This window comes from Anabrus simplex, chromosome 2 (genome assembly GCF_040414725.1).
Source record: "Anabrus simplex isolate iqAnaSimp1 chromosome 2, ASM4041472v1, whole genome shotgun sequence".
Taxonomy (NCBI): Eukaryota; Metazoa; Arthropoda; class Insecta; order Orthoptera; family Tettigoniidae; genus Anabrus; species Anabrus simplex.
In genome coordinates, this window is record NC_090266.1 from 1,055,823,931 (window position 1) to 1,055,839,768 (window position 15,838).

The following is a 15,838-nucleotide window of genomic DNA, read 5'->3' on the forward strand; positions in this document are numbered from 1 at the left end:
ATAACAGATACAAGGAACGATTTTAATGAATTAACTGTACACAACTGTAAATTTAATTGTAACTGTTACAAAATTTATAAAGTAAGTAATGTTAAGTATTTGGGATTATTAAATGATGCGAACATGAAATGGAAGTCACATTATCGATTTAAGAAATAAAGTAAGAAGAACTATTTATATATTTCATAATTTAAAATAGAGGGTCTTTATTTATGCTTGGCAGGGACTTTATCACTCGAACTTGGCCGCCGATGACAGACCGCAGCCGGCCACTGGCACGCGCAGTTTCCTGCACTTCTGCAGTTGCTGAGAGCTGAGCTCCGAGACAGTAGGGTGTTCAATGAAACTACTGCATACTGTATGTCGTATTGTATAGTGTTTTATTGCGATTGTGTATAGTGCTGTAATGTATGTGAAATATTTGTTACGTGAACGTGTATATCTGCACAATACTTACATTAAGTGCAGAAAATCATGCTCTAGGAAAAGACAAAAGTTTCAAGCAAAATTTCCAGGGAGGACCCCCTATCAATCGGACAATAAAACAACTGGCCAAGAGATTCAAACCTACAGGTACAGTAAACAATAAAAATAGACATAAAGGTCGTTATCTCCTTAATGAAGCCTGTTTGATACGAGGATCGTAAGTAAAAATCTGTGGCCCCCTCGAAGCCCAGATTTAACGGCATGTGATTTTTATTTGTGGGGAATGTTAAAAAAAATGTAGTTTATGGGAACAACCCTCACACATTAGATGAGCTTAAAGACAATATAAGAGCTGCAATTGCATCATCAGTGCTGAAGAACTTGGTAGAGTAACCGAAAACTTCATTCGGAGATGCCGATTATGTTTGACAGTACATGGGGAACATTTTCAGCATAAACTGTAAAAATGGTGAGTAAAATGCATGATAAATACATGATAATGCATGATGATTTTTGAGCATAAACTGTAAACATGGCGAGTAAAATGCATGATAATGATTTTGAGCACCGTATTCTGCCATACATATGCACGCGCAGTAGCCGGCAACTGAACCGTCACTGGCGGCCAAGGTCGAGCGACAAAGTCCCTGCCAAGCATAAAGACCCTGTACATATCCAGTATGAAATTGTTAAGAGGTTTATTACGCTTTAGTTCAGTCTATTCTTAGCTACAGAATATTGACATAGGGAGGAGCCTACAAAAATGTAATCAATAAATCAGTAAATCTACTGACACAACAAGGCTGTCGTATTTGAGCACCTTCAAATACCACCGGACTGAGCCAGGATCGAACCTGCCAAGTTGGTGTTAGAAGGCCAGCGCCTTAACCGTCTGAGCCACTCAGCCCGACTTTTTGAACTCCATTACCCTTAGCGTATGCTTCCTGCTCCACTCCTCCACTATGAACAGCTGTAGGATGTGAACAATGCAAAAGAATCTAACACAAAATGTAAGAATGTTACATGAATATATTTACAATTAGGCATACAAAATACATTAATCCTTGTATGTTTTCACTGTGTGGTACTTTTCAAAACAGTTTTCTGGGTGGAGACTGGGTTTGCTCACTTTCTGAATATGTAAGAGTTAGTTACAAGATTAATTTGCTTCAAGTATTGATGTTATTAGAAGAGTTATGTATACAGTAGAACCTCGTTTTCCAAAATAAAGGGGGCGGAGCCACTTCGGTTGACTCATTTCTTCAGATGATACATGGTAAATATTTTCGGAAGTTAAACGTCAAATAAAAATACATAAAGTCTGTTAAGCACAGGTGCATACTGTACATTAACATTAAAATGTTTACATAATGTCATTCATTGTATAAACTCAGCGATTTTCTTCTGAATTTTCTTGGTGCATCGCTGTTATGCAGCTATGTCGCGCAAAGAAATCTGAAATAAATGAAATTCATTTTGCAATGGGGTAAGAAAACCATTGGAAAAACAGTATAGAACCGCAAGGCCAGTGGAACGACCTTGGGTGAAAAAACTATGAATGAAGAAGAGTCGTTGGACTTCCCTGGTTTCCTAAGATAAGCTGCAGTACTGCTATTGGTTTTACATCACAACGACTCAGACAGGTGTTATGGCGACGATGCACTAGGACTGGGAAGGAAGTGACCATGGCCTTAGTTAAGTTATAGATCCAGCCAGCATTTACCTGGTGTCAAACTAGGGACTCACGGAAAACCATCTTCAGAACTGCCGACAGTGCCACACTCTCTTGAATGCAAGCTCATGCCTACGCGACCCGAACTGCGTCGCCAAATCACTCTGGCAATCATTTATAATTAGCTATGTTCACATCTTATAATCATCAATTACGTAACTTTCCAAGAATTTTTTTCTTTTTACAAGTCGCTTTAATCATATGATGTTAGTTTCATTTTTCCGTATTGATGGGTCTTCAATTCACAATTATAAGGGTTGGATGTTACCACCTAATCAATACTATATACGTTTACAAACATATGTATTTTAAATTACACTACAATGCTAGTTTCGGCCTTATAGGACATCTTCAGCTGGGTATATTATAATACTAATCTAAAATAACACGGTTCACTGCTGTCAAATATCACTATTCTTATCTTAAAATGTTTCTGTAGTTCATTAACTCTGTTCAATTTTGTTGTCTTAATAATATTCTCGTAACAAAACAGCGTCGTTAAAACTTGTATTTCACATGTAATCAATTGGCGCATAGCAAGTATGTTGTCTTAAATCCATAGGGTAATATAGCGATATTAAACTACAAAAACATTTTAGGATAAGAATAGTAATATTTGACAGCACTGAATCGTGCTATTTTAGAGACTAGTATAATATAATATATCCAACTGAAGATGGCCTATAAGGCAAAAACTAGTACTGCAATGTAATTTAAAATAAAAATACATGTATATTTGTAAATGTATATAGGCCTAATACTGATTAGGTGGTAACATCCAACCCTTATAATTGTGAAGTTGCTTTACGTCACACTGACACAGATAGGTCACATGATGTGGTAGGAAAGGGCTACAAGTGGGAAGGAAGTGGCCATGGCCTTAATTAATGTACAGCCCCAGCATTTGATTGGTGTGAAAATGGGAAACCAGAGGAAACCATCTTCAGGGCTGTCGACAGTGGGGTTAGAACCCACTATCTTCCAAATACAGCAAGCTCACAGCTGTGCAGTTTCCAAGGAGTTTGTCTCAGTTTCTGTTAAAGAGGACTAATTATCGCTGGAGAACCAATGCTTTTCTAGCAAATCATTAGCAGATTATTTACACTAATCACCCCCCTTTTTGTAATTTTTTGCTGAAGTTTATAGCAGTTTTGCTGGGCGTGCAGTATGGTGGTAGCATGCCTGCCTCTCTTACCCACAGGCCTCGGCTTTGATTCCCGGCCAGGTCAGGGATTTTTACTTGGATCTGAGGGTTGGTAGTAGGTCCACTCAACCAAAGCGATTACAACTGAGGAGCAGTCTGATGGTGAGATAGCAGCCCCGGTCAAGGAAGCCAAGAACAGTAACAAATCAGATGCTTATTTGCTAGCTATTCAACATTTGACGAACACAGGAAGGTTTCCGGTGATGCATGGGTAGGAAATTGCTAGGACTGGGAAGGTTAATGAAGATATTGGCCAGCATTTGCCTGGTGTGAAAATAAGAAACCATGAAAATCCATTTTCAAAGTTGCTGATAGTGAAATTTGAACTTGCTGTCTCCTGATGTAGCAACAGGTTACAATAGAACCTAGAGCAGCATCCATCACATAGAAGCGATAAGACTTTGTATTAAGAATCGAGTTTAGAACTATTTAATTTGTATGTGCTATCCCATACTATCCTAAAATTAATTGAGACTCTATGTAAACTGGTAATTGACATTTTAGGTGATTTGATATGTTGTCAGTTAAGATAGTAGGTACTTAGTTACTAATGATGTAAAGGAGAAAACCAGAAAAGCCATAGTGGCCATGAATGATACACAACACCTGAATAACATTTTTTTTTTTTTTTTTGATAGTGGCTTTACGTTTTATCGACACAGATAGGTCTTTAGGTCTTATGGTGACGATGCGATAGGAAAGGCCTAGAGTTGGAAGGAAGCTACCATGACCTTAATTAAGGTACAGCCCCAGCATTTGCCTGGTGTGAAAATAGGAAACCACGGAAAACCATCTTCAGGGCTGCCAACAGTGGGATTCGAACCCACTATCTCCCGGATGCAAGCTCACACCCGCGCACCCCTAACCGCATGGCCAACTCGCCCGGTAAAACATCTCGCTATGGATGGCGCTCCATCGTTCAACAATAAAAATACTCCCTATCATTTGTGAACACCTCGCAGAACAGAACCTCAAAAAATTAGAAAAGGTAAAAGCAACCTATCTCAAACGAACTCCGAGTGTCTCTTTGTCAACATCACTGAGACTGGTGTATATATTAAATAGTTCGAGCCACTCCTAGTAGAAAACCCAAGGACCCAACTCCCACTGCAAGCAACTAGAGTAAGCACAGAATTCCTGCGGAACTACAATGAGAAGGAAGAAATATTCTGGCTTGTGTTTTACAGCACTGAAGCCACGATATCCAGGCTCTGGATGCATGAAAATTATGAACTGAACCACCTCGTTATGAAGATGGAAGTTCATGGTATCCACCATGAAATCAGCAACGTTGGAAGATTCCACTCCTCAGACCAGAACTGCAATGTGCATTTTATGTAATGGACCATGTGATAGAAATTTGTTGATAACATGCAGCAAAGATGGTTAACATGAACATAACTTCCCTGCACAAATGTGCACAATCCTCTTTATTAAAAGTTAACTTTTGTGAAAGTGAAATAGAAACTTTAATCATAGTTTCAATAATACTTAGGTTTGAAAACAGTCAAAATGCTCACAGATTCAACAATGTTTATTATAAAGCATGAACCTCAGGTAAGAAAATTGTTCTTCAATAAACAGGCTACTTTATTCACCAATCTCATGCAGATTATATGTTACTAGAAAAAATGAAAATTCATAGTTTCTTCCTAAAAATCTATTATTTACATTAAAATTTCAGCATATTGCTAGAATATTCAGAAAAACTATAGAAAGATAGTCCTACAAATAAGATGCTACAAGAACAACTAAACTTCTAGAATTTTAATGTGAACCAAATGAAAATGAAATGCCTAGGCAACAGAATCCATCCATTCATAAAATAACCCAAGCCTGCATGGCAACCAGCCTCCTGCTTAAAAACTAGTCTCAAAATACTCAACATTGGCTGGCACAACAGGAAGATTTATAAAAACCAAATAATTCCAGACTATTCCATCTTAGTAACAAATGCTGCAACTTCAATGTGAAAGCACTGCCAAAACCTAATTGATCAATGATTTTGAGTGCCTTCTGAAGCAATTAGTGCATAAACACACATTCTCACAGTCACAGATATAAATTAATGACAATTAGGCCTATTCATAGATAGGTTTAAAAGTGACTTTCATCATACAGGAATGGTCAAAACTGTCACTGTAAACTACAATCAAACATTTGCCTAAACTTTCAAGTGGTAAAAATATTTAGCTCATATCTTTCATTATGATGACAATGACATAACTCTACCTATTGAACAGTATTTCTAATTATCTCTACTTTGAAATTGTTAGATTTTGTCAAGGGCATGTATTTGGCTGTCAACTAATGGGGTAAAAATTAATTATGATAGGAATAACATGACACTATCTAGTAAACAGTATTTCTAATTATCTCTACCTTCAAGTGTCTTCACCATACAACTAAGATAAGATTATACTGCCAGACCACCATTCATGCAGGCATAACAAGAACAGCATTACCTCTTTAGCAATCTGATCAAGTGCTTGATCTTCAGCAGAGTGTTTGGTGGCCGCTCGACGGCGACCACCCCCGGCAGCAGTATTGTTATCCATGCTTCAAAAAGCACAGTTCAAACCTATGGCAAACAAATCTTAATGATGGTGCAGTCGTACACAGAAGTAGGGTTAGGTAAGTTTTCACAGTCTAGCTATTTAAGGATACTATACAATTCACTTCGAAAATATAGTAAAAATATTTAATTTTCGTTCACCTCCTTTGTTACAGTTTGTGAGACGACCGATTACAAACGAAATTATGCCTGAAATTCCTCTACCTTCACCTACATAGTTTCATATTATATCCAGGAGGTGACCATTGTAACGCGTAAGTGTGTGAGAATGAACTACTTACGAAATGCCATCATCTCGCATAAAATCCCATCTCCATTGAAACTTGATACAGTCACAGTAATCATCTGCTATAAATAATCAATCGCTTGGCGACCTTCATGTCACTTGGCTGGGCTAGAGACGAAAACTGAACTCTAATAACATCAGGGGAGTGACTCGCAAGTTGTATGTTTTCTCACGAAGACCAACTCATAACGTTGCTTTCTAACTTCATAGTCAGTCAGACGGCTATTCAGCACTTCAATAATTGGCTACTATAATTAATTTGCACTTAATCGACACATGTGTACCATTATTCACACTTACACCCCGCCACCCGTCGCTGACCCTTGATCTATTGTTGTATCTAGTTCCGTCAGAGTGCAGACCGATCTGAGAGAAGCTGGTGACATCTTTACGCAGACAACCGAACAATTATACTCCCAGCACGGCTGACTTGACGCATCGCTCTAGATACTTTAAGGAGCAATTGAGAGATCTAGTCGGCCATGTACCGATACGCTAGTTTCAAAAAGGAATAAATTGCTGGCTAGCTAGTCCCAGGGGAGCTCATTCCCGACTCCCGCGCTTTGCTTCCAGCATAGCATCGCCTCATGGTGACGTCACGTGGAGGTCGCCTGTCAGTAGCTGTTGCGGTAAACGATAAGGAACTCGCTTTCAGTATAGGTCTATTTTGCGGTACGCAGTCTTGTAACATTTTTCGTATTGTGTTGATTGTTGTGTTAAAGATGAGTAAGGTTTCTAAATATAAAGTTAATTGTGCTATGGCACAATGTACTAATTGGGGATCGAAAACAACTGGTGTCTTATACCACAGATTTCCAAAACGTGAGGAGATTAGGCGAGTGTGGGTGTTGCGCTGTAAGCGAAGTGACAAATTTAATCCTGATAATGCCAGAGTATGTTCCATACATTTTCGTCAAGAGGATTATGAACGAGATTTGAGAAATGAACTACTGGGATTACCGCAGAGAAAAATCTTGCGGGCAGATGCTGTTCCGTCTCTGTCCATTGCAAATTGGCATGGTGGTAAAGCTTCGTGTTCAACCACTAGCGCCGTTCCCAGCCAAACAGCAGAGCAGGTAGGCCTATCTGTCTTCTACTTTTCATACAATATTTAATAAATCGTAATAAATTTGACGACCAGCTACCTGGAAGTATGAATAAACTGATTCTGTTGTGCTACGGTATTGTATACTGGCTAGGGTAGCTGACTTTCGTTTAGAAGGCTTGGGTTAGATTTCTGGTACTGGAACAACTTTTTGAATCTTTTTACTTTGTTCTGTTGTTTGCCAGCAGAACGTTTTATGTGAGAACACCGAGTTACGACAGTATATTAACTTACAACTATTCATATACCGGTACTTCGAACGTTAAGTAGTTAGGCTTATTTTACTTAACGATCGTAGTTTCGATGTTATATTTGTTTAAAACGTGATCGCTCATAAATGTTTATCTTCATTTTACAGATTTCCAGTGATAGAAATTTGCGTCATGAAGTTAGGAGCGTGAAGAAGCGGGCGCTGTCAACATTAGACACTTTGTCACCAAAGAAAAGAAGAGTTGACCAGGCGACTAGCACTGAATCGCTTCAAAATGAGGAGATCTTAAAACTCCGTAAGCGGGTGGAGATTTTGGAAAAGGTAAACGCGATTTTAAGACGAAAGGAAGCTGCTCTACAGAAGCTCAAGGGACCTAGGTATCTAGTCTCAAAAAGACGACAACAACCATCTCCGCCAAAAGTGAAAAAGAATGCCCACAGAGAGGAAGTAGTTAAGATTTTGTCCAAATGTTTTACGCCAGAGCAGATTCAATGTCTCATGGGAGGCAATAAACGAGTGAAATGGTCCTCGGAAGACATAGCAAATGCTTTGTCATTGAGATCGCTTTCCAGAAAAGCATATGATTATTTGAGGAACCGGAACATTCCTTTACCATGTCGGTCAACCTTACAAAAATGTATTCGGCGCTTTAAATGTAGGCCCGAAATTTTAACAGAGGTGCTATATCTGTTGAAAGCCAGCGCAGTAAATTACAAGGAGTCTGAAAATATCGCGGTTTTGACATTTGATGAAATGAATATATCGTATTTCATACGATTCATCTGATGACCGCATAATAGGGCCTCACAGCAACGTCCAGGTAGCAATGGTTGGAGGGCTCTTTGCTGCATGGAAGCAACACATTTTTATAATTTCGACGTGACAATGACGTCAGAGTTGTTAGAAACATAATTAGTAAACTTGAGCTTGGGTGATAAAGGTGAAATGTTTGCCGTGCCACAGGAAGTGCCTAAATGTGAAAGAGTAAAGCAGACTTTGATTTCTATAATTAAATCAAAATTTCCAGAACTTGACGAGAATATTGTATCACTGTACCGGTACGTCAGAACTTGTCGCAGCAACTTGTGACATAGGGGGCAAAAATGCCGAAGTATGGAATGAACTAAACGTATACAAGGATAAGAGCTTTTTTACCAATCCAGTGGATATAAAAGAAAGGTGTGGGTGTTCTGTGATGTACCCCACCTCTTGAAATTATTGAGAAACCACTTTTTAGATGAAGGTTTGACGTTAGCTGATGCTTCAGAATTTCAGAAGAAGACAATAGAACACCTATTACAAACTCATACAGGGGACCTATCAACTACACATCATATTAATGAGGTAGATCCCGTCAGAATGTGAGAATGGCTGCGCAGTTATTTTCCAGGTGCACAGCTCTGGCAGTGCGGTATACTTTAAACAAGGACGCTGAAAGCAACTTAATCGAGCTATATAGTCAATGACACCTTCGACGTATTAAACTCCAGGGCGCCTAAAGATGAAAAGACTCCCCTTAGGAGTGGATACGGCTTAAACTTAAGGAGCCAGAAAAATACTCTGAAGCGCTTTCTGCAGGTGATTACACAAGTGAGATTTAGTAAACGGAAAACTTTGTTTCCGTTTCAGAAGATCCATAATATCTATAAACACTCCCTTAGGACTTTTTGAAGACATGAAACATGCCATGTCTTATATTTTAACTGCCAGATTAAACCAAGACTGCTTGGAGAATTTTTTTTCACGTGTCCGTGGCCTAGGAGTTTTTTTTTTTTTTTTTTTTTTTTAGCAATCCGTCCCCTTTTGAAGTTCGTAACAGAACTTGACTTCTATTACTCACAGGGAGTAATGAAATCCCTCTCTCCTGTAGTGTGTCAGTTGAAGCTGAAAATAATTCATCGCCGAGTGATACGGGTAGGCCTATTTTTCATCCTGATGCTGATAATGAGGAAGATTTCTTGAGCTTCGTAAGCAATGAACTACGTACCGGTATAGATGTTTTTGAGGGGCCGTTAACACCTGTACCCGTAGATGAACAGGAAGAAACGTTGGGTTTGTTTTTGTTAAGGATGGAAGACTTCAGCCAGGACTTCGAAACTGAAGACGTAAACCAGGATGGATTTAAATACCTTGCAGGCTACTTGGCATTCAAATGTCGCTCTGTTGATGACAGCTTGGGTGATAAAGGTGAAATGTTTGCCGTGCCACAGGAAGTGCCTAAATGTGAAAGAGTAATGCAGACTTTGATTTCTATAATTAAATCAAAATTTCCAGAACTTGACGAGAATATTGTATCGCTGTACCGGTACGTCAGAACTAGGACTTTTATTAGAATACGTCACCTCAACAAAAAAACATCATATAGATGCTATGAAGAAGTATTCAGCGAAAAAGAGTCGACTGTGGGCAGCTTCAGCTTCTTCAACAACTTCCTAAGTCATAAAAACGTGAGTTTAAATACAATTAAACCAATAACTACCGTATTCCAGTGTTTCTATGTATGTATTGTTCTTACAGCCGACTTTTAAGATGTAATTACCGGTACTCAGAGTTTCTTCTATTTTTCTATCAACAGTATTGTATCACTGATTGCAGGTGCTACGGTATGTAAAGTACCACTTTATTATAACAATGCCAACCTTTTAATTATTTATAAGAAATTGAACTTGTTTTACCTAAATTATCGAGGTTTATGCTGCATGCAGGCAATGCAGGCGCGCGCTTCTAGCCCTCCCGGCTAGGTCACGCGCGATCAACCAATGATTGCTCCATTAAAGGGACACTGTAGTTTTTATTGAATTATTTCTACTACGATACTACGTCAATTTTAAGAAGTGCGATAAATTAAGCACATAGTGCTTCAAGACTATTCTATTTTAATTTGTTGTTTCTTTTAAATCCACTTTATATCATAAGTGAGCAAACCGGTTTGCATATGTTTTTATCAGTTTTTGGCATAAGACTCGCAAGTCTTGGACTTGTAGAAAAGATGAACTTAGAGACAGTATATTTTAACACGGTTTCATGTTGTTAATATGGTTTTAAATTGTGATCAATTTGACGTTGGTAAAATTATATGATTGTCAATTTTTCCACAAACTTCTATCAGCTGATGATGACGCAGACGGGCGTCGAGACTAACTTAGTACTGATTGTGTTGTAATTAAATCTACGCAACAATTTTTATGTATTGAATAAGGTAGACCCAAATTATATTAAAAGTTGTAATCTTGGTTCAATACGGACAAACAAAGTTCATTAATTTAACTGAAACTCATTCTCTCAAAGCATATATTCCCAGCTCAAATATTTTACGTGTTGGACTTATACGCTTTGTGGAAAAGAACGTTTCTGATTCTGACATCCTCAAATATCTCAAATCCTCTGTTCGGGTCAAATCGGTAAAGAGACTTAACCGTAAGGTTGTTGAACCCAGTGGAGTGTCCTATGTTCCTACTGGAAAAATAAAGATTGTTTTTCGCTCTCAGACTCTACCCCAACATGTATCGTTGTTTGAAGTACATCTGGAAGTTCACCCTTTCATATTTTCTCTGATAATATGCTCCAAGTGCCAGCGATACGGTCATACGATCAAAAAGTGTCAGGCCACGTCACCCAGATGTGGTCATTGTTCGTTACTTCACCTTATATCTGAGTGTCAGGAAAACATTTGCCACTGCGTTCACTGCCAACAGGAACACTATGCTGGTTCATCTAACTGTCCCGCACATCACCAGCAAACTGCTATCAAAAAACTTATGTGTACAGAAAATCTTTGCTTTTCTGAAGCTTCTGCTAGAATGCCATTGGCTCCATTTGACCTGTCCAATAATTCCCATCATTTCCCACCTCTTCCTTCTAATCGTTCCTCTTCCCCAGTTGAAACTCCCAGGAAACGTAAATTTACACAGGTGATTATGAAAGAGTCTCGTCCTCTTCCTCCCCCGGGCTTTGATAAGTCTGGGTATCTCAGTCTCATTCGACCCTTCCAGTGTCTTCCCATACTTCAGTTTTTCCATCCACATCATCTTCATCCTCCCCGTCCCCTCTTCCGTCTACGTCCCGAAATTCTCAGTGTCCCCCTCCAGTTCCTTCTGAGTCATCTAGTTCCCCTGTGCTACGCTAAAAGGCTCATCTCCAACATGGCATTCAACCATGAGTGCCCATAGGATAGTTTGTAGGGAGGGGCTAGACCTGGGGCTATGTAGTATTTTTAATATTTTGGAAGATGAATTTTGACTTGTATTCCATGGTAGAATACCACACACATTATCCCCTACCACTTCTACGTAATACCAATTTTTAAACCATTTTCTTGAAATAAAAACAGCTGACTATATTAGATTTTTTCCTTTCCCTGAGAGCTAGGGGGGGTGGTGCGTCCCCACCTTGCCCCCGGGTATGGGCGCCCATGCATTCAACAACTATTTCTTCAACTTCAAATATTAGGGGATCAGCCCCATGTTTCACATACACTTTATCAGCTCCATGATTGTGTTCATACTACGTTCTCTCTAGATGTTACAAATCCTGCAGTGGAATGCTAGGAGTATTATTCATAAACAATATGAATTACAGCTCTTGTTAACAGAAATTACCCCTTTCATCATAGCATTACTGGAGACTTATGTAAGAGTTTTAGAAATGTCTATGTAGTAGATACTTTAGGTCTTGGCAGGCAAATGTTCACTAGACATGGGTTACAACTAAATGGTAATGGAAAAGCAACTCTCTGTAGACAAATTGCTACAATTATCAACAGAGATTTGCAAACTAATCGGTACTTAAGAAAACCCATACCACTAAACTGGCACATACAGGGAAACTTGCCAGAAAACCCAGACTCTTAAATCAAGATCTATGTACAAGGATCTGGGTTCCAGGGAAGTTCTCAACTCATGAGTCAAACGTTACCCAATTGCAACAGTCAAGTTTTAGGGAGGAAGGAGGTCTGAGATTGCTCTTGGTAAACTGTCAGAGTGTAGTAAATAAACAATTAAAATTCGGTACATTGATGGAATCTTATGAGACGGATGTGATGATAGGAGTGGAATCGTGGTTGAGAGAAGGGGTGGGTAATACAGAAGTATTTCCAGAAGGGTATACAGTCTATCGTAGAGACCGAGGAGATAAAAAAGGAGGAGGGGTATTTATTCTGGTGAAGGAAACTTATTGTTCGCATGAATGGTTTACTGATGAAAGGGATGAAATATTAGGGATAAAATTAGTTTGTGATAATATGAAGGAGGTAGGAATTATAGGAACATATAGGCCTGGAAGAGAGGAAAGAGATATGGAAATATTTGAGAAAATAATAGATTATACTCATAAAAACAATAATGATACAGTAATAATTGGGGGAGATCTAAACTTGCCTGAAGTTGAATGGAATGGAGCTGCAAGTGAAGCCCATGAACAGAAACTGGCAAATAAGTTAATTTGGGAGGGAGGATTTACACAAGTAGTACAAGAACCAACTCGTCTCAATAACTTGCTAGATGTATTCTTGGTTAAACCATGGGAAATTGTTGATAAAACTGAGGTAATTGAAGGAATAGGTGACCATAAGGCTGTAATAATGGATGTAGGATTCGTACCAAAAATGCTTAATAAGAGGGTCACAAAAGACAAGAAATTATACAGAAAAACTAAAGTTGATGAATTTGGGACTTACCTTAAATCACAATTCAGTTGTTGGATAAGTGAAGGGAATAATGTGGATACACTTTGGGCTAAATTTAAAGGAATAATTTGGGAAGGAGAGAAGAGATTTGTACCTGTTAAGAAGGGTAAAATGACCTCAGACCCTGTTTATTACACAAGGGAAATAAGAAAATTAAAAAGAAAATGTAGAATAGTAAACAGGAAAATCAAAGAAGGTAGGGAGAATAGAGAAACTAGAAAACAACTAATGAGGGAACTGAATAGAGTGAAAATGGAAGCAAAAGAGAATTATATGAATGGCATTCTTCAAGAGGGTAATGACCACAAAGGGAAATGGAAAAAGCTGTATTCATATATTAGGAATCAAAAAGGAAAAGGAATCCAAATTCCTACAATGGTGGGAGAAGGGGGTGAACACTATTTAACAGATACTGAGAAAGCAAACCTCTTTAGTAGGGAATTCCGAGATTCAGTAGAAGATTGTCAGGACTTGGAAACCGTAACAGTAGATGGAGAGGGAGAGACACAGAGGGAAACAAGAAGCTTCTCATTCACAAATGAAGATATTTTCAGAGAAATCCAACTGCTTCAGCAAGGAAAAGCAGCAGGAAGTGATCAAATTACTGGGGAGGTATTAAAGACAATGGGGTGGTATATAGTGCCTTATTTAAAATTTCTCTTTGTCTATGTCATAAATAATAGTGTGATACCAAAGGAATGGAAGGAATCTATAATAATACCAATTTATAAAGGAAAGGGTGATAAAAGGAAACCAGAGAACTACAGACCAATCAGCCTGACCAGTATAGTTTGTAAAATACTGGAGAGTTTAATAGCAAAGTACATCAGAGGGATATGTGATGATAAAAATTGGTTCATGAGGAGCCAGTATGGATTTAGAAAGAAATTTTCTTGCGAGGCACAACTGGTGGGATTTCAGCAGGACATATCAGATCAGTTAGATTCAGGAGGCCAGTTAGATTGCATAGCCATAGATCTTTCCAAAGCCTTTGATAGAGTGGAACATGGAATATTATTAAAGAAATTGGAGGGAATAGGATTGGACGTAAGGGTTATACGTTGGATAAGAACATTTCTAAATTCAAGGGTTCAGAAAGTCAAAGTAGGAAATAATATATCACAGGAAGAGAAAGTCTGGAAGGGAATTGCACAGGGTAGTATAATCGGTCCGTTACTTTTCTTAATATACGCAAATGACTTAGGGAACAATATAACATCGAAAATAAGATTGTATGCAGATGACATAATTGTTTATAGGGAAATAAATAATATTGAGGATTGTTCAGAATTACAAAGGGACCTTGACAGTATCCAGGAATGGGTTGAAGAAAATAATATGAAGATTAATGGAGCCAAATCAACTGTTACAACTTTTACAAACAGGAGCTTTAAAACTGAATTTGAATATACTTTGGATGAGGTAGTTATCCCAAAAGATGGCAAGTGCAAATACTTAGGTGTGAGATTTGAAAGTAATTTGCACTGGAAGGGTCATGTTGATGACGTTGTTGGGAAAGCATACAGATCGTTACATGTCATAATGAGGCTACTTAAAGGATGCAACAAAGAATTAAAAGAAAAATGTTACTTAAGTATGGTTCGTCCATTATTGGAATATGCAAACAGTGTTTGGGATCCTCACCAAGAATACCTAATAAAAGAACTAGATGGTGTGCAGAGGAAAGCAGCAAGGTTTGTAACAGGGGATTTCAGGAGAAAGAGTAGTGTATCAGAAATGTTAAAGGAACTTGGGTGGGAAACCTTAAGTAAGAGAAGGGAGAAAAGTAGACTTATAGGATTATATAGAGCCTATACAGGAGAAGAAGCATAGGGAGATATCCGTGAGAGGCTTCGGTTGGAAAATAATTATATTGGTAGAACTGACCACAAGTACAAAATTAGAAGGAATTTTAGCAGAAGCGATTGGGGTAAATTTTCTTTCATTGGGAAGGGCGTGAAGGAGTGGAACAGTTTACCAGGGGTAGTGTTTGATCCTTTTCCAAAATCTGTACAGATATTCAAGAAGGGAATAAACAACAACAGAGATAATAAATTAAATGTTAGAGGGCATTCGACCAGTGCAGGATATTGTAAATAATAAATGTGTGTGATTAAATTAATTCCATCCCCTGGTCTAAGGAGTTTGGACAGCCCAAGTAGGGGACTGCCTGTAGGGGTGAAGTACAGTGGGGACTTCGAGGGCCCTGGGACGGCTACGGTAGCTGTGAAGGCCCTTCAGGAACTCTGAAAAGTGGTGGCAAAAGGGGCTCTGGTTAAGACGCAGCAGGTTGTTATGCTACTCAGGTTCCAAAATGGGTAAAATATAAATATGTAAATAAATTCAATGTTAATTTTAATCTTATACCAGTTGTATAGTATTATTAGAAGTAATTTCACATACCGTATTGAATATGAGTTGACTATGTTTGTAAGATATTATAAGTAGAATTTTGTAAACAATATAAATTTATTAAGGATGATGTGTGTGTTTAATAGAAAAAATTATTAGCGTAAATTGTATAATATTGTATTCTAGGAAAATTTTCTTCGTCTCCTGTTAATTTAAAGTTTAGTGCTTGACAATAATGTATTTTAGTGTACCATTTGCCACCGA

The 15,838-nt window shown here is 38.3% G+C and overlaps 1 protein-coding gene and 1 long non-coding RNA gene across 2 annotated transcripts in view; one reads left to right on the forward strand and one right to left on the reverse strand.

The window, feature by feature from the left end:
• LOC136864685 (leucine-rich repeat flightless-interacting protein 2) overlaps positions 1–6,550 on the reverse strand; it is a 337,500-nt gene extending 330,950 nt beyond the window's left edge. The window contains exons 1-2 of the mRNA XM_067142000.2: positions 6,219–6,550; positions 5,828–5,943 (exon numbers count right to left, since the gene is read on the reverse strand). Of these exons, the coding sequence (XP_066998101.1) occupies positions 5,828–5,920 (93 nt within the window). The 5' untranslated portion in view covers positions 5,921–5,943; positions 6,219–6,550. The remainder of the gene's footprint in view (positions 1–5,827; positions 5,944–6,218) is intronic.
• Positions 5,862–15,838, forward strand: part of LOC136864687 (uncharacterized) — a 46,454-nt gene continuing 36,477 nt past the window's right edge. The window contains exons 1-2 of the long non-coding RNA XR_010859355.1: positions 5,862–5,996; positions 6,093–6,191. This is a non-coding gene — a long non-coding RNA (uncharacterized lncRNA). The remainder of the gene's footprint in view (positions 5,997–6,092; positions 6,192–15,838) is intronic.